The 25,332-nt window shown below is 38.5% G+C and overlaps 1 protein-coding gene across 1 annotated transcript; it reads right to left on the bottom strand.

The window, feature by feature from the left end:
• Nucleotides 1–387: 387 nt before the first annotated feature.
• On the bottom strand, nucleotides 388–21,867 carry SELENOT (selenoprotein T). The gene is made up of 6 exons (XM_032263302.1): nucleotides 21,634–21,867; nucleotides 8,164–8,274; nucleotides 7,493–7,619; nucleotides 5,508–5,595; nucleotides 3,264–3,417; nucleotides 388–2,747 (listed from the first exon to the last, which is right to left on the bottom strand). The coding sequence occupies exons 1-5, from the start codon at nucleotides 21,768–21,770 to the stop codon at nucleotides 3,293–3,295; spliced, it is 588 nt and encodes a 195-aa protein (XP_032119193.1). The 5' UTR covers nucleotides 21,771–21,867; the 3' UTR covers nucleotides 388–2,747; nucleotides 3,264–3,292.
• Between the last annotated feature and the right edge of the window lie 3,465 nt (nucleotides 21,868–25,332).

The raw sequence follows: 25,332 nt of genomic DNA on the forward strand, positions 1-25,332 counted from the left end.
AATTGCACAGAGTAGGAGTTCCTTTCAAATCAGCTTAATAAAAGTTTATTTTCACAATGCTACAGAGGTAAGTCCCCAAGCTTTACAATCCTCTTTTGTTTCTCTCAAAAATATTTCTTATAAAAAAAGTCTTTAGAATACCACACCATGTTTAAAATCCTGTAAACTATTTTTGAAATCTAAATTAAATTCTGAGAATGATAAAATGTTTGCCAGCCAAAGTCCTAAACTAATTAACATTCAAAGTAAGAAAGAATCATCATTGGGATCTCATTATATTTTGATAGCTGTAAAGGCTGATTGGCTCCTGTCATTAATAGTGTTAGTGCCATAAGCAAATTATACCACTTATATTCTAGAAAAAGATATAAGCATATTTGTCTTGCACATGTTTTACCAACTTTTTTTTATTAATGTACCAAATAGTTTCTTCCACAATGGCAACTGTGGTTAAAAAAAAACCCATAGCATTAGCCAACCTGCTGGCATCTTCAATGGTCTTCTAATTAATAATAGTGCACAGACATTTATAAACTACACAGCCACAGTAATTTACAAGTAACTAATAAATTTTGAAATGTTGGGAATGTAACAAAACTACATTCTAAACAGTTTACTTTCCCTTTTTCCTTATATTATTTTTATATTCATTCCCACTCATTTTTTCACTAGACTCTATTAAATTCAAGATTTAAATATGGCTAAGCATAAGACAAAAGAGATGAGTGTCGACAAAACAGCTGAATTTTATCAGTGTCTAAGCCACTTAAAGCTATTCTCCAAAAGACAACTTATTCAACGCAAGGCAAACATAGAGAAAGTTGGATTTGAATCTCTATATTTTCAACTGTCAGGTCCACAGGAAAATCCAAGGCCCAAGTTTTGAATGTCCACATGTCATAAGTTAACTGTGGCAATAGTGGAATGTCCATTACTGAAGATGAACCCCTAGACACACTTAGCAAGACATTCAACTTGCAGAAGATAGGGAGTTGGGAGTGGTACAAAATCTGATAACAAGGTTTTTAAGCTCCAGTCAAAGATAAAAAATATTATGCCTGAATAACAATCTCTAAGGACTCTTGTCACTATATGAAGAACTTAGGTTAATGGTTCCACAGTCTTAATTAAAAGGAGAGCCATTTAATCAATTTTCTGCAGTGAATTATTAGACTAACTTCCTAGCATCTGGAGATTACACTATGTTCCACCTTGAAGCTGTAACAATCAGGACCATTACCTGACATGCAGTCAACAAATATTCAAACAAAGTATAAGGTTAATTGTTATAGAAAGTTAGGTTTTCTAACACCTAAGTGTTAGGTGGACTCAATGTTGAACCTTTCTGAGTGCCAATATGACACTAAGGAAACTCTCATTACAACATTTCAGATTTCAGATTTGGGATGCTCAACTGTTAAGTATAATGCAAATATTCCAAACTTCAAAAAAAAATATGAAATCTGAAACACTTCTTGTCCCAAGCATTTTTGGAAAAGGGATACTCAAAAGGTACCTCATTACTTTTCCCTAAATCACTTTTGGCTCTACCACTTCTAATCGTATATGGAAGCTGAAGTATGTTATGATTTCTGTTACAAGACTATTTTTCTACATTCTGGCTCTATTTCTGCTAAATTATTCTTACAGTCTTTATCAACTTAAGTTTTTTTTATTTAAAAAAAAAAACAACTACCTTTTTAGAACTCTGAAACAGTATTTAAAAATTACATTAAAAAACTTTTAAGTTTTGTTCATCAGATACAATAAAAGTCTGATATATGGTGTTAGACAAATTATTAGTCAGGTAATTTCTGTTCACCTAATATCAATGCTATAAAAGTGAACGTTCTTCCGAGGGATGAGTTTCAGTGATCCTAAAGATGGTAAATGAGCCTATTATTTGCATGTGAAACTAAAGTGAATCTTATAAAATTATCCATAAATCAAAAACAAAAGTTTCAGCAGACAATTGTTAAATATAATGTTAACAGGTACATTGAGCAATAAATTGAAACCTTTAAATTTAACTCATATCTGCTTAGTTTTTTTATTTAGTTAAGTATAAAGGCCCAGTTAATCAACTCATTAGATTGGTCAAGGCATGACACTTGAACTACACAAGAGTATTTAAAAAGCAGTTGGATTTTTTAGTAGTTCTCTGGTAATCACACACACATACACACATACACAAAAATCTGTAGAGTACTCTGAATATAGGATTTCCCCCATAATCTTGCATAATGTACTGTTCACAATCTGCTGTATTTTGTAAACTATATAAACTGGACATGGCCAAATTAGAGATGTCTGATAAACTCTTATAAAGTATTTGGGAACTTCAACTGGATTCCCAAGGATCAATTTTAAACTATAAAAAACAAATATTCATATAAAAGCACAACAGATTTAACAGACATCTTTGGGAAAAAAATCAAATCGTAACTCAATTTTCTACTTTTTCAAATACAACTAAGAAAAAAGTTGTAAGAAGTAATATCTACCTTAACAAAAACACATTAACTGGGTGAATTTGGGGGGGAAAAATGCTATACAGCATTATTGCACTCCACGAATGTGCAGAATTCTAAAATATGCCAGCACTGAAAAACTATCTTGCATTGAGGTTTTCCAAGAGGTACAACGAGCCTGCCAAGAAAGCATCTAGTCTGTACTAACAGCTTGCTGTCTTCAGTACAGACCTTCATAATGTCAGTCACGCTGCTCTTGCAAAAATCCCTTAATGCCTGAAAGATATACAGAAAAAAGAGTATTTTATTTCAAAAATCACTCATAAAAACCCTTCAAAAAGTCAATTCATTGATCAGAAAGGAACTGAGAACAACTCTGCCAAGCAAAAGTTAACTAGTATCTCTCTGTGTTCACACATTTGCCTATAAATTTTTTATCATGAGTGTGTTCAAAGAATTTGCATACTCTCAGGAACTAATTATTTGAAGGTAAGGATAGGATAAGTATACACACCTCTAGCGTAATAGATCGACTTTAGCCATTAGGAATTTAGAGTAAAGAAAATAAGGTTACAGTTCCAATTATTAAGCCTTGAAGGTAAAATTACTAACAACCTGACTTTATTTTGGCAGGTCAAAACTCTCTTCATATACTTCATTTTAATGAAGAAGACATCCCTCTGCTTAATCTTAAATTAGAAACTCAAGTGATAATATATGTAATATTTACTAACTTGCTGATTTGTAAAGATTAACAGAAACCTATACACAGTTATATTTTAAACAACTTACAAAAGAGTTTTCAGTGCTGATAGGTGGTGCTATGATCGATGGTGTGGGATTGAATCCATATGCACATTGAGCTTCATTTCATTGTCAAGAATTTGAACAAGTTGTTGCATGGATGGAAGGTGACCAGATTCCAGCTTAGACCATACAGGTACATCTATAAAAATAAATGGCATCACCCCCAAAAAAATTAAGGATTATTTTATAATATGCGTTCATTCCACAAATATTTATCGTCTATGTACAGAACTGGGGATACAAAAGTGAGAAAAAAGTACACTGCTTGCTCTTAGGGAATTTACATTCTAGTAGGGGGAATGTCAAAAGAAGTACACAAACAGCTACAAAATTACAATTGTGTACTTAGAATTAAAAGTGGAAGGCACTACTGTACTAGGAGGGACATAAACAGAAGGCTGTCCCTGACTAGTCAGAGAAATAATATCATTTAAATTGAGACCTAAAAGATAAAAAATTACCATGACAGAGTGGGGATTCACTTCAATAGAAAACTTTTAAGGGAGAGAGAACAGAAATGTAAAGGCCGGGAAGGAGCTTGGCACATTAAAAGTATGAGAAAATCAGCATAGCTGAAAGAAATATAGTAGAAGAACGATATAAGGGGAGGTGGAAAGGATTAGACTGGGGCTAATAAACTGTAAAGGGACAGAAGGTAAACATTTTGGGCTGGGAATGATAATCAGTCTCTGCCACAGGATTCAACTCTTCTGGCCTGAACGCAGATGTAGGCAATATAAAAACAAATGGACATGGTTGCATTCTAATAATGCTTTATTTACAAAACAAGCAGCAGAGGATATGGCTCATAGGACCATAGCTTTATAATCACTAAACTAGATCATGCAGAGCCTTTTGGCCACATTACATGTTCTGGTCTTTATCTTGAGAACAAAGTAAAGTCATTCAACGAATTGGAAACACTCGTTTAAATGCAAGATAAAATTTGCATTTAAAAAGCTAGTGTTGGGCCGGGCGCGGTGGCTCAAGCCTGTAATCCCAGCACTTTGGGAGGCCGAGGCGGGTGGATCACGACGTCAAGAGATCGAGACCATCCTGGTCAACATGGTGAAACCCCGTTTCTACTAAAAATACAAAACATTAGCTGGGCATGGTGGCGCGTGCCTGTAATCCCAGCTACTCGGGAGGTTGAGGCAGGAGAATTGCCTGAACCCAGGAGGCGGAGGTTGCGGTGAGCCGAGATTGCGCCATTGCACTCCAGCCTGGGTAACAAGAGCGAAACTCCGTCTCAAAAAAAAAAAAAAAAAAAAAAGAAAAAAAGCTATTGTTTAGAACAGATATTGGTAAGTTTTTCTGTAAGAAGGCAGATGGTAAATATTTTACGCTTTATGAACCAAGACAATAATCAAGAACATTATGTGCGTACTTATAAATTTCTATGAAGTTTGCACTGATGCAACTCAAAACTTTAGTTATAAATACAGAAGTTTGAATTTCATATAATTTCTATGTGTAACAAAATATTAGTTTTATTTTTTTAACCAAAAAGTGTCAAAACATTGTTAGCCTCATAGGCCATATTTGCCAACCCCTGGTTTAGAGAACGTAAAAGAGAGTAAAAAGTTAATTGTGGCCTGGACTAGGGTGGTGGCAGTGAAGACGAACAGAAGGTAGATTTTTGAAAAATTTAGGAGATGGAGTTGAGAAAACTTGGTAATCCATTAAATATGGAGACTAGGGGAGACGGTGATGTTATCATAGGTCTCTGGGCAGCTGAGTAGACAAATGATAGTGTCATAAAATAAATGAGAAATGTCAAAGGGGGAGCAAAAGAGTATACAGGCATTATCAGTAGGAGAAGTAAGCAAGAGTTTATTTTAGAGTAGGTTTAAGATTCTTGAGCACAGCATTTTAGGAGAGAGATTAAAAGATACACATTCAGGGATCATCATACAGATGTTATTTTAAAGCCATGGAAGTAGATAAGGTTCACAGAGACAATCTGACCGAAGAAGAGGACCAACTCATCAAGGAATTCTAAAATGTGAAGTTCAAGTAGAGGTAAAGAGATTAAGTTGAGGGAGCGAGTTAAAAAAAATTAAGTTAAAATTTTCTAAATTCTTCTGTCTCCTAAATTTTCAATTTCTTTCAAATAAGTTTCATATAAACACTAAAGAAGTTTCTCTTATTATATATAAAAAAAAAAGCTTGTTGTTCATTATAAATCATTTAAAATCTATCACAAAATGCAAACTATTCAGAACCTACCATTTAAAGTTATCTCAAATGCACCTGTTGACATACACTGGTTCTCAATCATGTTGCTCAAGAAGAAAACCATCATACATGCATAGACCTAAAAGAAAATATAATTAAGTACAGCAGGCAAAGTCACTTTTGGTAAATGCTCTTTTTAATCTACTTAAAAAGTTCCCATAAAAACTATTACAGCTATTCCATATGTTCAGATAACGTACACAGAGCAAAAGTAAAGCAATATTAATTTGCAACTCTATACATACTGAAGCACTTATAGATGATATTCATAATGTACACAGAATTTCTAAGAGATTTCATAATAGCCTTAATAAGTTAAACAAAAGAATACATGCATAAGAATAGTTAACTTTACCATTTTTATAATATGTCAATTCATAAGGCCAGGCATGTGGCTCACACCTGTAATCCCAGCACTTTGGCAGGCCAAAGCAGGCGGATCACAAGGTCAGGAGATCAAGACCATCCTGGCTAACATGGTGAAACCCCATTTCTACTAAAAATACAAAAAATTAGCCGGGCATGGTGGCACGCGCCTGTAGTCCCAGCAACTCAGGAGGCTGAAGCCAGAGAATTTTTTGAACCTGGGAGGCGGAGGTTGCAGTGAGTCGAGATCACGCGACTGCACTCCAGCCTGGGCCACAGAGCAAGATTCCATCTCAAATACACACACACACACACACACACACACACACACACACACACACACACACTCCTAAGAGACTTGTGATGCAAAATTAGCAACTCCATATAATATTCAATACAAACTGTATATGTTTCAAACAAACCATTTTAAGTCAAACTAAGAAAGAAGTAGATTAGAAAGTAGAGGCATATTAAAATATAATCATTCACCTTTCAAAGCAAATCTATACTCTCTCCCAAAAGTGACTAGGTATTCCTTATTGGACAGAAAAGTTTTAACAAAACCACTGGACTAAGAGTAGGATGCACTGAGAATGCCAATTCACAGCAAGCTGTTTCAGAAAAATAAATCAAATGTTCACAGCAGCTGAGAAACAGCTTTCCCTACTACCCCACAGGAGCTAGGTGGGGTTTATTTTTATAGGAATTACTCTACCATTTGGGAATGTTAAGTCTATTTTCCTGGGAACAATATACAAGGAAATGTCACAAAACCTACAAGGTAGAGATATATTTCAATTAGAGATAGCACTTGAAGATATTTATGTTAAGTAGTTTTGCCTGTTACTGGAAAGAAATGGTTCCCTAAGAAAAAGAAGTACAGCTATGCAGGAGTCTGCTAAAGGTATTTGGCCTAGAATTAAAAAACAAGAAAAATCTAATCCATGAGAAAAATACAAATTAGACCCATTTTAGACAGGATGGTGAGCCCTCCAGAAAAAAAATAATTTTAACTAAAATAAGAGTAAGCTAGAAAGAATGTATGGATCAACAAGACCCTACAACAACAAAGGAAAAGAAAAACAGCACAAAGTTCTTGAGTATATTTACATTGCTTCTTTCAGGCAATTAAAACAGATCAATGAACAGATGAGGCAAAGGACAAAGAATTTGAAAAGAGAGGAGTTTTGATAAGAACAAGTTAATGGAAATCCCCTTTTTAAGGTGAATCAACCCACTAATACCACATTAGTTGGTATAAAAGGCCTACATTATGTATATATTATGTTTTGCTGGATATGAATTGACATAAGTAATATAATCAAAATCAGATAACAAATTATTTTGTGCCCTGGTAAGTAAAATACTACAGTAATACCTCCCTCTCCCCATGAAATAAAAAGGTTAAGCCCTAATCACTCATAATATATCAATATGGAAACAAAGGTCAAGGGAGGTTAAGTGACTTGCCCAGAGATAAAACTGGTATAAATTAAAATAATACATGTTAACAGGTGAATCAATGACAAGTATTCAAAATAAGAAAAATCCATTAGAATATTTCATTGACAACCTAAAAACCTAGTTACCAAAGCTATTAAGTTACATACCTTATTTTCTTGGCCCCACTGCCAGATGCTAGGAGCTTGCATGCCAAAAAAAGCAAAAGGATCCTTGCCAACAATTATTAAGCCTATTAATACTAGTTTGAAGACTGACAGGAAAGATGCTATGTGTCTATCAAAAGAAAAGAAAGAAAATCATCAGAAGCCACAATTTCTAATCTACTTTAAAATTTAGTAATTCAAGTGTATGCAAAGACTTTTCTAGACACCAAATCTAAAAATTACTTATAGAAAACGCAATTAAAGTTTATTGTGCAGTTTTAAAACAAAAAATATTTAATATATTTTAAATCAACTGAAAAATTAAACTACAAAATTATATAGAATTGGTCTTTAAAAACACTATTATTTTATTAAGAAGAATTAATACCATTGACTTTCTATAAAAATTGAGGATTGTTATTCTATTTCCACAATTAAAAATATGTAAGAAAACACATCTTTAGAAGAGTTGCCATCTCTGAAATAACCCTATTCTTTCTTACAGAAAAAGCCTTCTATATTTGGGTCAAATAAACTTGTTATATATAAAATAGCATTCTCTGTATATTATAACCAAGTAATTACAGTAACTAAGGACAGCCAATTAAACCAATTGACAAATGTTTATAAAGTCAAATAAATTATTTTCCTTTTAAGTTATTAAAATTTCTTACCTATATATTGGTTGAGGGAGGTAATTCTCTCCTTCGATGCGGATGTCTGGGTACCGCTGGCTAATAACCCGCATGTACTCCTCAAATACCCGCCTATAACCTCAGGAAACACTGCAGAAAAATAAGTGTTTCCATTAAGTCATTTAGAATATACCTAGATTTCTTTTGTAGTTAGACAAAGCCTAAAAATTATCAACATTACAAATTTTTCTCAAAATCAGTCACAAATTAACAATAATTGAATCAGGATGATAAATACATGGAGTTTTTTTTTTTTTTTAATATATTTCACATATTCAGTTACTGCACCCTCAAATGAATCCTTCCATTAAGACATTAAACTTAGCCGGGCGTGGTGGCTCAAGCCTGTAATCCCAGCACTTTGGGAGGCTGAGGCGGGTGGATCACGAGGTCAAGAGTTCGAGACCATCCTGGTCAACATGGTGAAACCCCGTCTCTACTAAAAATACAAAAAATTAGCTGGGCATGGTGGCACGTGCCTGTAATCCCAGCTACTCAGGAGGCTGAGGCAGGAGAATTGCCTGAACCCAGGAGGCGGAGGTTGCGGTGAGCCGAGATCGCGCCATTGCACTCCAGCCTGGGTAACAAAAGCGAAACTCCGTCCCAAAAAAAAGAAAAAAGACATTAAACTTTGTATTTGCCAGTATGTGGCCTAATTTTTTTTTAAGTTAAAAAAATAAGAACATTAAACTTTACAGATCTGGGCTACCATTGGACAACAGCAAATACCTATTCACATTCAGCATATTTTGAGCTCTCACACAGATTTGGCCTTTTTGGAGGAGTATCAATTACTTGTATAAACAGTGAAATGAAATGAAAACAATTCTTATTCATCTGAACTAGAGACTTTCAAATTTGGGACACACGACTTCAAAAAAAAAAAATCAAAGTGTAAGAGAATGAAACTCTGGGTCTTATTCCCATTCTGCCCCTAACTAGGCAAACTTGTTTGCCCAAACACAACAAAAGGAACTTAGACTAAACTCTTAGATCCCTTCTACAACAAAAGGAACTTAGACTAAACTCTTAGATCCCTTCTAACTCTAAAATTTGATTCTACTTTGCAAAGGAAAACAAAGATTAGAAACGTAATTTTCAACAATATGGACAGATAATCCTTATCATTACTCTGGAGATTAAGCTAAGCCAACAGTATCCAATCTTCTCTATTAAAGCCTCTAAGCAACTCACTTTCAGATATACACTGCCCCAGCAAAAAAAAAAAAAAAAAAATGGAAATAAGCCTCCAGAGTGCACATGAGAAAAAAGAAGATGGTACCATTATATCAACAGAAGAGCTTACAAATTCAGGTAATATTGTTAAACACTAAAGTTCACTAAATTCTAAGTTAAGATAAATATTGTAAGGTTCCACTTGGTACAGAGGTAGCAGGCTCAGTAATTAAGTTACAGTAAAACCTGAAGTGCCAGCTTTGTCAATCAAGGAAAAAAATTGGTAACCACCACTACCAACCCAAAGGAACAGCATGAACAGGGTAAAAATATCTGACAGGGTAAAACTGTAAAAAATATTGGTAGATCTAAATTTAAGAAAACCTGCAGGGTTTTTTTCTGTGGGGGGATCAGTAAGTGAGAAACTCACCAGTCTTGCTTTACAGTGAATGTTTCCTTTACATTTAGAATGAATGTCCCTTACAAGTCTTAATATTTTGCAAAGAGATACAAATCTCTATATTTAAATGAATTTATGAATCTCCAAATATTATCCTTAACACTCACCTAATGTTTTATTATTACCACTGTTGTAATTTTTATTCTTTCTAACCACATGTTGGGCTTTTCTGAGTTCAAATTACTAAAATAATTTCAAATTTACAGAAAAGTTACAATAGTATAAAGATCTTACATAAACCACCTAGATTCACCACTTATTAATATTCTGCCACAGGCTGGGCCTGTAATCCCAGCACTTTGGGAGGCCAAGGCAGGCGGATCACCTGAGGTTGGGTGTTCAAGACCAGGCTGGCCAAGATGGTGAAACCCTGTGTCTTAAAAAAAAAAAAAAAAAAAAAAATATTCTGCCATAATTGCTTTCTCTGTAAGAAACTTTATAAATCTTTTCTTTACACCAAAAAGCAAAGGAAAATATTTAAAAAAAGTTTAATATTGCTTTTGTTTTATAAAAATAATCTAGATAACCTATAATCCTACCTTAAAATCAAGAAATGCTACCTGATATCAATGCCCAAGTTTGCACTGGTGTTTACAATGGAGTTCATTATCTAAAATAATTGTATCTAACTTTTAATGCAGTAATTTGAGAACTAGACACTTGGTTAATTTAGTCAAAATTTGTTATTTTTATAGATGAAGGGGGAAAAACGAAATCCAGAGAGATAAACTGACTTTTCCCAAGCTATGCATCCAATGTACTATTTCACTCGCTCAAATACTTACTGAATGTCTATTACATGGCAAGCACTGTATTAGGCAGTGAGTATTTAGCGGTGAGTAACACAGATACCGTCCAGTGCCAGGGCTGGGACCAGAACATAGTCTTTATGATTTGGGGGTCCTAGGCCCTTTCCACTAGAACCCAAATTCAATAATTAGATGATTCAAGAGCTACCCTTCCTATGTCCAGGAAGTAAGTTCCCTTTGTCTACAATGCCATCATCAATTGGCCTCCTGGGTTCTTCCATGATAAGGACATAGGGATTCTTCTAAGAGGACCAAGTTTGTGAGCCCCAAGAAGTCCCTTAAGGGTAAGAGACTCAACTAGAGATGTGCATATGCGGAGGCTGAACTATCAGATCCCGCCCTCCAACCCGCCGCCTTACCCACTTCTCTGGCTACTGTGTTTAGAAGCATAAATATACTTCACTCATCTGGCCCTAAATCTTCAGTTAAATCTTAGAACTTTTTGTGAAACTCCAAATAGAATTAGTTAATAATCTTAGATGCCAAAAAGGACTTTAAAACTGAACTTTTCTTATTTCTGAAAAATAAAGTGGTTTATAAGGCAGCCACAACATACTTTTAGACAAGTTTACTTATGCATATTCCTCCTTATATTTGCCTCCAGACTTGTGAAGAAAAACCAAGAAACTTTTTTCCTATATCATTGCTTTTCCTAAAATAATTTTTCTGTCATGAAGCAGCAATCACCACTACCAACAGATGTTTTCCAAAATGTAGTAATACACAAAATGTAACATACCAAGGTGACAAATGTTAAAGGCATACATGGTAAAGAGCTAGTAACCATCACCTCTACCACCTCACCCAGTTCTTTCAAATTATTCCACTCGTTCTGGGTCAGTGAGTAAAACTGCCTCTCTCAGTATATCTCCAAATAAATATATGAACATACTAAAATTGTTGCCTCATTTTTAGTATGATGTCTATCCTTCTGCCCCTGGACTAAATATCTTTAGGAATTAAACCAAACTCCTAAAAAGAAATCTTAAGTCCTATTACTTTGCAAATCCCTTTCTAGTAATACAGAGATACCTTACTATACGGAGTCAACTGTTGCTCTTTTAACAAGAGCTAATTAAATTACTTCAAGACATAGGTAAGTCACCATTTATTAAATACTTTTATCAAGTCGTTTTTATTGAGTGGCTACTACAATATAAATCTGTTAATAAAAATACTTCCCAGAATAAAGAGATAAAATTGTTTCCCCAGGAAGAATATTTCTTGGGTGGGTGCAGTGGGTTAACCCTGTAACCCTAGCACTGTGGGAGGCTCAGGTGGGCGGATCACTTAAGCCCAGGAGTTTGAGACCAGCCTGGGCAATATGGTGAAACCCCATCTCTACAAAAATTAGCCAGGAATAGTGACAGGCACCTTAGTCACAGATACTGAAGAGGCTGAGATCGGAGAATCACTTGAGCCTAGGAGGTGGAGGTTGCAGTGAGCCCAAATTGCGCTACTGCACTCCAGCCTGGGCAACAGAGTGAGACCCTGTCTCAAATAAATACAGTCAAAAGCATTTAAAAAAAAGGAAACAAAAGAAAAAAGATTTCCTGAAATGTTACGCCAAAGGTATAGGAAGATCAAAAAGTAGCGACCACAAGAATAACACTTACAAAAAATGAAGAGAATAAAAACAGATTAATTGAATTTTGAGTTTATCAAATCATAAATAGTATAAGAGTAATACAACATTAGTGAATCACTTTAGGGAGAAAAATATCTCATCAAGATGAAATAATGAAGGTAAGAATTAAGCAGAAATTTTAGAATGCCAATTAATGTCAAAAGAGTAAAAATGGAGTGAATTGTTTTTGAGGTAGGGTCTCACACTGTTGCCAAGGCTGGAGGGCAATGGCACAGTCACATCTCACTGCAGCCTCAAACTCCTAGGCTTAAGCAATCCTTCCACCTCAGCCTCCTCAATAGCTGGTACTACAGGCATGTGCCGCCATGGCCAGCTATTTTTTAATTTTTTGTAGAGATGAGCTCTCACTATGTTGCCCACGGTATATTCAAACTTCTGGCCTCAAGTGATCCTCCTGAATTTGTTAAAAAAAATTTTTTTTTAGTATTTCCATAATTACTAAATGAGAGAAACGATTTAAGACTAGTTATAAGAACACAGGTTGGAGAGATGAGAGGAGAAACAGGAACACAGACTGAGTGAAACAAATGCAGTTTGAATATCATATTCCTTATATATCCAGCCTGCTTCTCTCATAACAGTCCTCCAACTCAGCTCCATTATTTGCTTTTTCTTTTTCTTTCTTTTTTTTTTTTTTTTTTTTTTTTTGAGACGGAGTTTCGCTCAAAAGGAGGGCTGGAGTGCAATGGCGCGATCTCGGCTCACTGCAACCTCCGCCTCCTGGGTTCAGGCAATTCTCCTGCCTCAGCCTCCTGAGTAGCTGGGATTACAGGTACGCGCCACCATGCCCAGCTGATTTTTTGTAGTTTTAGTAGAGACGGGGTTTCACCATGTTGACCAGGATGGTCTCGATCTCTTGACCTCGTGATCCACCCGCCTCGGCCTCCCAAAGTGCTGGGATTACAGGCTTGAGCCACCGCGCCCGGCCATTATTTGCTTTTTCTATTACAACTGGACTTAACCACCACATGCCCATAGTTGCCTTTCAACTATTATAGTAACTGGTATGCTGCTTTCCACCTATCCTTCTTCCAATCAATTCAACTGCCTGAGTATAGCTTCCATCACAGTATTCACCTGTGTAAAAATACCTCTCACTTCGGCTGGGTGCAGTGGCTCACGCCTGTAATCCCAGCACTTTGGGAGGCTGAGGCTGGTGTACTGCTTGAGCTCAGGAATTCGAAACCAGCCTGAGTGCCACGGCGAAACCCGATCTCTACAAGAAATACAAAAATTAGCTGTGCATGGTAGTATGCACCTGTAGTCCCAGCTACTTGGGAGGGTTGCTTGAGCCTGGCTATAGTGAACCAAGATTGTGCCACTGCGCTCCAGCCTGGATGACAGAGTGAGAACAAAAACAGAAAAGAACAACAACAAAAAAAACAACATTTCTCACTTCCATAGTCCTCGGAGCACTAAACTTAAACTTCTAGCCGGATAAAAATCTAAGGCCAGGCATGGTGGTTCACACCTGGAATTCCAGCACTTTGGGAGGCTGAGGCAGGCAGATCACCTGAGGTCAGGAGTTCGAGACCAGCCTGGCCAACATGGTGAAACCCCATCTCTACTAAAAAAAAAAATGCAAAAATTAGCCAGGCGCGGTGGCAGGTGCCTGTAATCCCAGCTACTTGGGAGGCTGAGGCAGGAGAATTGCTTGAACCCGGGCGGTGGAGACTGCAGTAAGCCAAGATCGCACCACTGCACTCCAGCCTGGGTGACAGAGTAAGACTTCATCTCAAAACAAAAAAAATCTATATTACTCATTATTACCAACTTAATTACTGCAATGAGTCTTCCAGTGAAACTGGGTTATTCAACTTCCTACCCTCAATTATGCCTTACATATTTCTGACTCCATAACTTTGCTCACAGTCACCATCCCTAAAACACTGTCCAATTTCCTATTACCTAATTCTTACTCATTCTTCAAGATCCAACCAGAATATATTCTCCCCAAATATATATATATATAATTCCTTGTATCCAGTGCCTGGTACAAAGTAGACATTCAAATAGCACTTGATTAATATTGACACAGGCCCATTTTATTCAAATGACAATGAATTACAGAATCAATTTCAACAGATGTTTTATAGAATTATTTACATAGTATATATAATTTCAATTATTTTCTCACTTCAAGCCCTCTGTGAAACATATCATAAATTATAAATATCCATTTCTTTTTTTTTTCTTTTTTTGATGGCGTCCCGCTCTATAGCCAAGGCTGGAGTACAATGGCATGATCTCAGCTCACTGCAACTTCTGCCTCCTAGGTTTGAGTGATTTTCCTGCCTCATCCTCCTGAGTAGCTGGGATCACAAGCATGCATCACCATACCGGCTAATTTTTGTATTTTTAGTAGAGACAGGGTTTCACCATGTTGGCCAGGCTGGTTTTGAAGTCCTGACCTCAGGTGATCTGCCCGCCTCAGCCTCCCAAAGTGTTGGATTACAGGAGTGAGCCACCTCGCCCAGCCAATAATATCTATTTCTCATAAAAATGATTTTAAAATTCTTCCATCTTACCTACTGCATTTTTGTTCTCTTATCTCTTTCCTATACCTATCAAGGTTCATCTTAATTACCCTGGCTTCTCTAAATATTCTTCCTAGCTGGACTAATAATGAAAGAGAAACCCTGAATCCTAGTTCTACCTCAGAACTAGATCCCACTAAATAAAAATCTTGGATAAACCTACAAAGTGTACTTTTCATATTTTCATGTGTAAGAGCCTTTCTAGCTCTAAATTCTACACTATTTCCTTCTCGCTAAAATCCTCCATTAAAAAAATAAAAAACAACTCAATTTCTGGTCACATCTGACCTGCTTTTCTAAGCAAGAAACCTCAGGTTTATTTATTTTGACTAAGTTTTTATATCTGACAAGCTAATCTGTTGCTTCTAAGAATTACTAGTAGGAAGGATGTGTCTCACTTGAGCTTCCTCTCACTACTCATCCCCCATCTACCTCCTAAGAATCTCCAATAGAATAGCCAGCTAACTCTAAAAGTTTTATATATCTATTTTTTTTGTGCTTATTAGCATTCTTATTGTATAACGTTTATTATAACAGCATCTATAAGCCCAATTTATCTTTTCTGGCATTGTGTTGTCACTACTCAAAACCGTTCAATAGCACCTTACCTTCTCTTGATCCCAAAGCCTTGGATTTTTTTTAATAAACCTAAAATATACTGTCTCTTGATGAATAACTGCATGTGCTTTCTCCTGTGGCCAGGGTGGCTTCACTACCATTCCTCTTTGGTATCTGGCACAAAACCAGTAACATATCCATCTGCACCTGTAACTACTGTCAGTCTTCAAGAGCAGAAGAGCCATCTTAAGATCCTCACTCCAAAAAACCTGTGAATCAAATCAAGTGGCCAACACACCGTGTGTTGAGAATCTTAAGGAACCTAATGAGATGAATGCACATCATGTTAATTAACCTGAACCTCTCAATCATCTCTGGGTCTTTTTCTCTTAAAAAAAAAAAAAGGCCGGGCGCGGTGGCTCAAGCCTGTAATCCCAGCACTTTGGGAGGCCGAGTCGGGTGGATCACGAGGTCAAGAGATCGAGACCATCCTGGTCAACATGGTGAAACCCCATCTCTACTAAAATTACAAAAATTAGCTGGGCATGGTGGCGCACGCCTGTAGTCCCAGTTACTCGGGAGGCTGAGGCAGGAGAATTGCCTGAACCCAGGAGGCGGAGGTTGCGGTGAGCCGAGATCGCGCCATTGCACTCCAGCCTGGGTAACAAGAGTGAAACTCTGTCTCAAAAAAAAAAAAAAAAAAAGTTCCCATCCTCTAAATAGTTTAGTGAAGAGAATGTCCCTAGAGTATTTAACTTTTGCTGCCTCAAATTTTACAATTATCTTCCTTTATTCACTTTTGTGCAACTGCAAATTTTATCACATACCACTCCATGAAACAAATTTTTAAAAGTATTAAGATGTTTGTACTATGTCCACTCCCCATATTTTTGTTTCAGAAAACTACCTTAAGATTATTATTACTGGGCAATGTTTTCCACATATAACAAAAAAACTTGCTTTAGCAGTCATTTAAAATTTTAACAAGTATCTTTATGCTATGGTTTATGTCCTACAAAAAGCATAGCATGAAAATAATCCTGATACAACACTTTGAGAAGTAGCGCCTAATGGGAGATGAGGCTGCCAAGTTCAATCACCTACTTTCTCTTGCCCTCTCTTTGACCTTTCACCATGGGATGACTCAGCAAGAAGGCCCTCACCAAATGCCTACACCTTGACAGTGGACTTCCTGGCTAGTACAGAATGTAACAAAAGTGGCTTTTTCACTATGGGCAAAAGAAGAAGCTGGACAAAATAGGCTTACCAGTTTCAATCAACTCTTATTTCTGTTCTAACTCATCCAACGGGGGAAAAACATTAAGATTTATCAGATACCTATGTCCTTGAACAAACGAGCTAGCTAGCTATATTCTTATTCGACCCTCAAGACAATCCTGTGAAGTTCTATCATGCCCACTTTATAAATGAGCAGACTCAGAGAGATTAACTTGTTTTAGTCATATCATTAGTAGGTGGCAGATCCAGAATAAAAATCGAAATTATGTGAGACCACCCAAATTATATGAGACACCAAAATCTAATTTTCCTCAAAGAAAAAATAAGGTAAAGGGTCTTAACATTAGAAAGAATGACCAATATCAAAAAAATATATAGCCTGGCACCATGGCTCATGCCTGTAATCCCAGCACTTAGGGAGGCTGAGGCGGGCAGATCACTTAAGGTCAGGAGTTCAAGATCAGTCTGGCCAACATGACAAAACCCTGTCTCTACTAAAAATAAAAAATCAGTTGGGTGCGGTGGCAGGTGCCTGGAATGCCATCTACTCAGGAGGCTGAGGCAGGAGGATCGCTTGAGCCAGGAGGCAGAAGTTGCAGTGAGCAGAGATTGAGCCTGGTGACAGAGTGAGACTCTGTCTCAAAAAAACGCCAAAAAAGCTGAAGTCCCCATGTGACAGTGAGCTGGGTCCCCGCTCCAGGGGATGCTCAAGGGCATCCCGGCCCTCAGCACCATTATTAGAAAAATGTTAACAACATTTAGATACTTTAAATGTTAATAAAACTTTTTTTTAAGTCTCCTTTCCTGAAGAAGTTCACAATCTAATTTCAGAGAGACAAATACACAGCAAACCCTGGGGAACAATTATAAAGTATTACAGAAGCAGGTCCAGAGAGCAGTGTACAAATTACAAACACAAATTAAAGGGCAAGGAAAGAAAGAACTATAATTTCACTGGTATATCTTTCTATCACACTTCTCTTAGGTCATCAATTACGTACACTCTATCCTTTCTTTCTCTATACCAGCAAAATTGATAATAATGAAAGAAGAACCCAGTTTAATAGACTGACTGAAATGTTATGACTGTTTTTAGTTACCAAGATGCAAACCTGAAAGACAAACCAAACACAGGTGACATCATGAATCTGTAGTGCTGAGATAACGAGGTCAAATCAACTGTAATTCTGCTTAATGACACAACTATTTATCAGATGAACACCTTGTCAAAGTGTAAGAAAAGGGTATTTTTATACCTAATGAAAAGACTCTCTTGCTTGTGGTACAAACGCTAGGTTTTATACTGACAAACTATAACAAAATTAGTTAAGCTACCTTCAAAAGCAAGGACTGTAATGTGACAATAGAGACCAATCATAAGTAAAACAGTTGGGTTCCAATTTTATTCATATAACTACTACAGGAATCTTTGATACCATTCACTCTGCTCCACATTATTTTTCTACCAGTCAAAATTACCTTTTAAAACATTACTGAAATTCTCTAACATAATGTAATTTTGGTACATAGCCTTTATCAAATTCTTACTCAAATTCTGAAATCATAAAAATTCACAAAAATAAATCATACCAAACACTGACACTAACCAACAACCTAATTGCAAAATCTAGGAGAAAATTTTATTAATTATAAGGTAGGCAGAAAGGTCAAGATTAAGAAAAATTACCTAAACTCTGCTTCAGGAAAATTCCTATGTGAAAGCTCATAGACCTAAGGTTCGTCCCAAAGGGAGAACTGAATAGCTGGTCAACTTCAGTGAAGTAAGGTACTATCCATGCTCCCATTCCCAACTTTCTATATCCTGACAGAGGATGTTATAAAAAGAAAGAAGACACCAAGGCTGGGCAAGGTGGCTCTTGCCTGCAATCCCAGCACTTTGGAAGGCTGAGGCAGGAGGACTGCCTGAGCCCAGGAGTTCAAGACCAGCTTGGCAATATGGCAAAACCTCTTCTCTACAAAAAAAAAAAAAAAAAAAAAAAAATTAGCCAGGCATGTAGTGTGTGCCTGTAGTCCCAGCTACTTGAGAGGCTGAGGTGGGAGAATGAGTTGAGCCTGGGTAGTCAAGGCTACAGTGAGCAATGACTGCACCACTGCACTGTAGCCTGTTTGACACAGTGAGACCCAGTCAAGAAAAAGAAAACATCAACAGAATAAGTAGTAAGGGTGTGTCAGGGTAACAAGGCAGCAAGAAGAGAATGAGCAGTAACACACAGAATTCTGGAAATTTATAGTCCCACCTGTAGAGGCATGGAATCCAGGCCGAAAAGTTACTGATGGCACAATGTATTCAAAACTTAAGTTTTACCCTCAACAACTTAAACAAAGGAACATACCTCAAAACAGTGAGAGCCACCTATGACAAACCCATAGCCAACATCATACTGAATTGGGCAAAAGTTGAAAGCATTCCCCCTAAGAACTGGAACAAAACAAGGGTGTCTACTATCACCACTCCTATTCAATGTAATACTGGAAGTCCTAGGCAAGAGAAAAAAAAAAATGTCATCCAAATGGGAAAAAAAGGAAGTCAAATATCTGCCTTTGCTGATGACAGAATTCTAGTTTTGTTTCTGTTTTTGTTTTTTTCTTTTGAGACAGAGTCTCACTTTGTTACCCAGGCTGGAATGCAGTGGCGTGATCCTGGCTCACTGCAGCCTCTCTCTCGGGTTCAAGCGATTCTCTTGCCTCAGCCTCCAAGTAGCTGAGATTACAGGCACGCATCACCACACCCAGCTAATTTTTGTATTTTTATTTTTAGTACAGACAGGGTTTCACCATGTTGCCCAGGTTGGTCTCGAACTCCTGATCTCAAGTGATTCTCCCGCCTTGGTCTCCCCAAAGTGCGGAGATTATAGGCACAACTTACTGTTGATATATAATTCTATACCTAGAAAACCCTACAGATTCTGCCAAAAGGCTCCTAAACCAGATACATTACTTCAGTCAAGTTTCAGCATATGAAAATCAATAGTAACATGCGATGCCCTGCGTTTTGTAGTCCTAGCTACTCCAGGGGTGAGGCCAGAGAATCAACTGAGGCCAGGACGCTGAGGCTGCAGTAAGCTGTGATTGCACCATTTAACTAATTTTTGTTATAGTTTGACATTACGAAGTCTAGCAACTCCAGCCTGGGCAACAGAACAAGGCACTTTCTATTTAAAAAAAAAAAGTAGCATTTCTATTCACTAATGATGTTCAAGCAGAAAACCAAAAAATGCAAGCCCATTTATGATAACCACAAAAGACATAAAATACCTAGAAATATATCTAATCAAGGAGAAGGAAGACTCTACAAGAAGAACTACAAAACACTGCTGAAAGAAATCATAGGCGACACAAACAAATGGAAAAACATTCCATCTTCATGGATTCCACGTGTCAACATCATTAAAATGTCCAGACTGCCGAAAGTAATCCCAGCACTTTGGGAGGCAGAGGCGGGCGGATCACACGAGGTCGGGAAATCGAGACCAGCCTGACCAAAACAGAGAAACCCCACCTCTACTAAAATTACAAAATTAGCCAGGCGTGGTGGCGCATGCCTGTAATCCCAGCTACTCGGTAGGCTGAGGCAGGAGAACTGCTTGCACCCGGAAGGCGGAGGTTGCTGTGAGCCGAGATCTTGCCACAGCAAAAGCGAAACTCCATCTCAAAAAAAAAAAAAAAAAAGTTAATGATGTTAATGGTTAATCCATCCTCCCATTTGCAATATTACATAAAAGATGATATATTCCCGGCACATGGTACACTGTACAGGGAGTTGTTTTATTTTTTAATCAGGAGAAATTGCAATGTTTTTAGTTTTCACCAAAGATAAAGTCTCACCATCATATTTTCTAACTCTTTTAAACATCACCTTAAATTGATGTTTTAATTATTATTTTAAGGATTTCCTTGGTCTTCAACGAGTAAGCAAACAGTTGGATAAGTAGAAAATCTAAACTTTAATATACTAATACATGAAGTTCTTAAAAGACGGTTTTAAATGAATGATGTCCAATACCAACATTCCAATGTATCAGGACTCTGATGATTTACAAATCTGGTTATCCTGGGATGGTCAGCTTATCCTGAGAAAATGTCATCTTTGGGGGTGTAAGATTCTCACTTCTGTAATTCTACAATTTTGGTGTTTCTTCCCTAATCTTCAGAGCCTTTCAATCCCCACCTCCAACCCCACAACCCTGCTTCTAATGCCTATTTGGTTAAAAACAAAATCATTTATAAGAACACTGCCGAAAACTGCCGAGATCTTTCTTCCGAGTACACAAGACAACTGAAAGGAAGAACACATGCCAGAACAGGCAACTCCTGAGAGGCAGGTGAGGCGGGAATGCGAGCAAACTAAGTTAAGAAGAACAACGTGCTCCTTTTCTGACACTTTGGAAATCGCAAACTGAGAACCAGCATCCCTAGACCTCCCCTCCACGCCCTCCAGCAGTCCATCGCCCCACTCGAACACTCAACAGTGCCCCCAACAAGTCCAGGAGAAAAACGGCGTCTGTCACTCCCGGGTCCTCTCCAACGACCCGAATTAACCTTCATCTAGCCAGGCAGCGAGGCCGCCCGGCATAACCCGGAAAAGAGGGCAGGAAAAGTGAAATGAGTGACAAATGCTTGGCGCTCCTCCGCCGACGCGGCGCCTACTCATCCCCATCTCATCCCCATCTCCGCAGGCAGCCGGGGTGGCTATGGCGTGACGCTGCCGACCGGTCCTCCGTACTAACAGGTGTCCCCCCGTCTTTGCTTTTCAGCGTTTAACCTTCTCGTGCCCTCCTTCCCCATTCCCACTGTCGTAGGAGGCAAAAAAACAAGTCAGCAGTTGTACTTGGAAGAAAGGAGGGCGGCCTGACCGCGAGAAGGCTGGCTGTGGAAGGGCGCCGGCACCGTTCTGCAGGACCAAAGACACAGCCAGCTAGGCCGCAAAGCCGGGGCGTCGCGTAGCCAGCGGCACCGACCAGAAGCGCGGCGGGGAGGCCGGGGCCCAGTGCACATACTCACCAAATCTGGAACTTGAGCAGCGGCCCCGTGGCGTACTGCATCTTTAATCTCTTGCTGGGCATGCCGCCCAGGTTGGCCGAGGCCTCGCTCCGGACCACCGCCGACGCCGCCACCAGGAGAAGCAGCAGAAGCCTCATCTTAATTGAGACAGCCGCTTCAGCAGACCTCAGAGTGATACTGCAGCCAGCCCAAAGCCCAGGCGCAAGCTCCTCCTCACTGCGCAGGCGCGATTAGCCAAGGTCGGGGGGGGGAGGGGAACAGGAATGCGCCTGCGCGACCCGGCGCCTGCGCACACTCCTGGAAAGACGAGCCGACCTGTTTCACCGTCCCGACTCACCGCCATGTTGGTAGTGTGTCACACTGTGGGACGGCGTGAGAAAGGCAGACAGGGAGCAAAGTTGCTGGTGGGGTGTCACACGGCCTATGTATGAGGCAGATTTGAGTTCTGCATCCAGTTTTAGCAATTTATCCATTTATCTGCCCAAGACACTTGGAAACATCTACTTGACAGCCCTGATTCCAGAATTGGCGGATAGAAGGGAGGAGACTCCTGACCCTCAGGATAGTAATGCTGAAATTTTTGGGGTGCCCTGTTATGGCCTTTTCTTTGATCTTACAATATTGTTTTCTCTTAATATTAAACATAACTTTTTAAAAAACCTTTGGCCGGGCGCTGTGGCTCATGCCTGTAAATCCCAGCACTTTGGGAGGTCGAGGTGGACAGATTACAAGATCAGGAGATGGAGACCATCCTGGCCAAAATGACGAAACCCCGTCTTTACTAAAATACAAAAAAATTTAGCCGTGCTTGGTAGCGCGCACCTATAGTCCCAGCTACTCGGGAGGCTGAGGCAGGGAATCGCTTGAACCTGCAGTGAGCTGAGATCGTGCCACTGCACTCCAGTCTCCGTTTCAGAACAAAACAAAACAGAACAAAAAAACAACAACAAACTTTGGACAATTCCAAACATATACAAAAATAGAATAACTACCTTAGAAAGCCTTAACAGTTACTAACATTTTGACAATCTTCATTTCTGTATATCTCTAAACACTACTTCCCTTACTAGTCATAGTTGGAAGCAAATCTCAGACATCCTATCATTTCATCTATCTATCTATTTTTTAACACGGTCTCACTGTTACCCAGGCTGGAGTGCGGTAGCATGATCATAGCTCACTGCAGGCTGAAACCCCTGGATTCAAGCAATCCTGCCTCAGCTTCAAGTAGTTGGGAATACAGGCACAGGCAACTACACCTGGCTTACAATTATTTAAGCATATACTTCTAAAAAATAACTATTATTTGAAAAAAAAAGACTACAGTATCACTATCTCACCTTTAAAAAAATAGTAATTGCTTAGTATTAGACAGTGTTCAAATTTATCCTGTGGTCTTAATAACTACTTATTTTCCTACTGTTCATTTGTTCAAATCAAGATCAAAATGAAATTTATACATTGTCATTGGTTGATATGTCTTTTAGGACCTGCCGAAGACTAAGACCAAAAACACACTAGCAATTGAACAATTTTGTTTATGATTAATTGCAGCAAAAGGGATGCTATGGTTTGAATATGTCCCCCAAAAAGCATGTCTTGGAAATTTAATACCCATTGTAACAGTGTTGGGAGGTGGCGCCCAATGGGAGATGGGGCCTAATGGGAGGGCTCCACCCTCATGAATGGATTAATGCCAAATATGAAAGGGTTTAAGTATTTGATTTCTACCTGTTGCTCTTTCACTCTTGCACTCTCCTGCACATTTACCTTCCACCACCGGATGATAGAACACAAAGCCCCCATAAGGTGTGAAGTCCTTGATCTTGGAATTTCCAGCCTCCAGAACTATCAAATAAATCTCTGTCTTTATTAATTACCCAATCTCAGTTATTCTGTTACAGCAGTCCAGGATGGACTAAGACAGAGGAACGCACACCACGGGAAACCATGAGAAGACTTAATAAGGAGGTGTTAGGATCTGGAACTTGATTGGATGATTTGGAAAATGGAACTGGGGTGCTGAGCGGTTCTACGGTCAGAGGTGTTCAAACTAGAGTGAGTTCATCTTGTGTAGGGACTGGGTAAAATGAGGTGGAAACGTGCTGGACTGCATTCCCAGTCTGGAGTGCAGTGGCACGATCTTCGCTCACTGCAACCTCAGCCTCCTGGATTCAAGCAATTCTCATGCCTCAGCCTCCTGAGTAGCTGGGACCACAGGCACATGCCACCATGACCAGCTAATTTTTGTATCTTTAGTAGAGACAGGGTTTTACCATGTTGCCCAGGGTGGTCTTGAACTCCCAGTCTCAAGTGATCCGCCCACCTCAGCCTCCCAAAGTGCTGAAATTATAGGCATAAGCCACTGTGCCTAGCCTTGCTCAGGTTTTTCTGTTACCATTCCCACCTCCAACTCCTAAACAGAATTATAGACAAGGCAATACTTGCAAGTTCAGATAGTAGACTGTCTGTGTCTGGGAGGCCATTACACAGAGGTGAGAACCCTAACCAGCAAGTTGTTTAGGCCAGCGAGCTTAAAAAGTAAGGGCCAAACCTCTGTACGAGGTAGGGGCTAGTGTAAGAGCCTATGATAAATTCTGGAACGAGGACTTTTGAAATCCAGTTATCTAAAAAACACAGAGCTCAAATGTAAGAACAAACAAAATCATAACTAGCATCAGGTTGCTTTGCACAAGCATCAGAACTAATGCTGTATGATACTGTTTTTTACTTACTAAAAATAAAAGTGAAAAAGACCAATGATGTATACGTGGTTTTATTTTGCAGGTTTTAAGTTTTGGTTGCTGTGCTGGAGGGATAGTAGGATATGCCCAAGTCACCAGCCCCTCCATAAAAGTCTCAGACCCTGAAACTCAAAGGGGCTTCCCTGGACAGCACATACCACACATTCACTGCCAGAGAGAGAAAGAGAGAGTGAAGGAACCCCTGTGTAGTCCCCAGTGGGAAATGCTGAGGAAGCCTGTGCCTGGTCTCTCTGAACTCCCTTGAGGCATATCATTTTCCCACTGCTTTTGCTCTGTAACCTTTGCTATAATGAGCCTTACTATGAATATTATTTGCTGTTCCATCTTGTGAGTCCTTCTACCTAATCACTGAACTTGGGTCATTAGACCTCTGAAACAGAGGGCATGGGAGGAGTTCAGGGAGTACAGGATAGAGGAGGACCTGGTGAGCCTAGGGCCTTGGAAGAAGCTGATCAGGAAAACAAAAGATATTCATTTATCAAGTTGTAATAATTGTGAGAGAAAAAAAAACTGTACTCAGTTTTGGTGATATTGTGGGGAAAAGGGTCATTTTATTATACTAACTTGGGAAAATAAGTCAGTCCAGTTTTTTGGAACTATAATTGTCAACATAAACCCAAAGCCTTAAAATGTACATGAAACTTGACCCAGCAATTCCACTTCTAAATCTAACCTAGAGAAATAATAATGTATAGCTAAAGACTTTAATTACAAAAATGTTCATCAGAATGTTATTTTATAAATTTATAAATCAGAAACAATCTCAGTTTCCAACACCAAGTTAAATAAATCATGGTTTATTAATTTGGTGGCATTTTAACAACCATTAAATGACTTACAAGTTTTTATATATGTGTAAGCTATATGCAGAATAATATACAAAGAACCAAAAAGTGGTTGATTCCTGAGAGAACAGACAACAAAGCAGCTAGGG

This window comes from Sapajus apella, unplaced genomic scaffold, assembly GCF_009761245.1.
Source record: "Sapajus apella isolate SASKATOON/1434 unplaced genomic scaffold, GSC_monkey_1.0 scaffold4, whole genome shotgun sequence".
NCBI classification, from domain to species: Eukaryota; Metazoa; Chordata; class Mammalia; order Primates; family Cebidae; genus Sapajus; species Sapajus apella.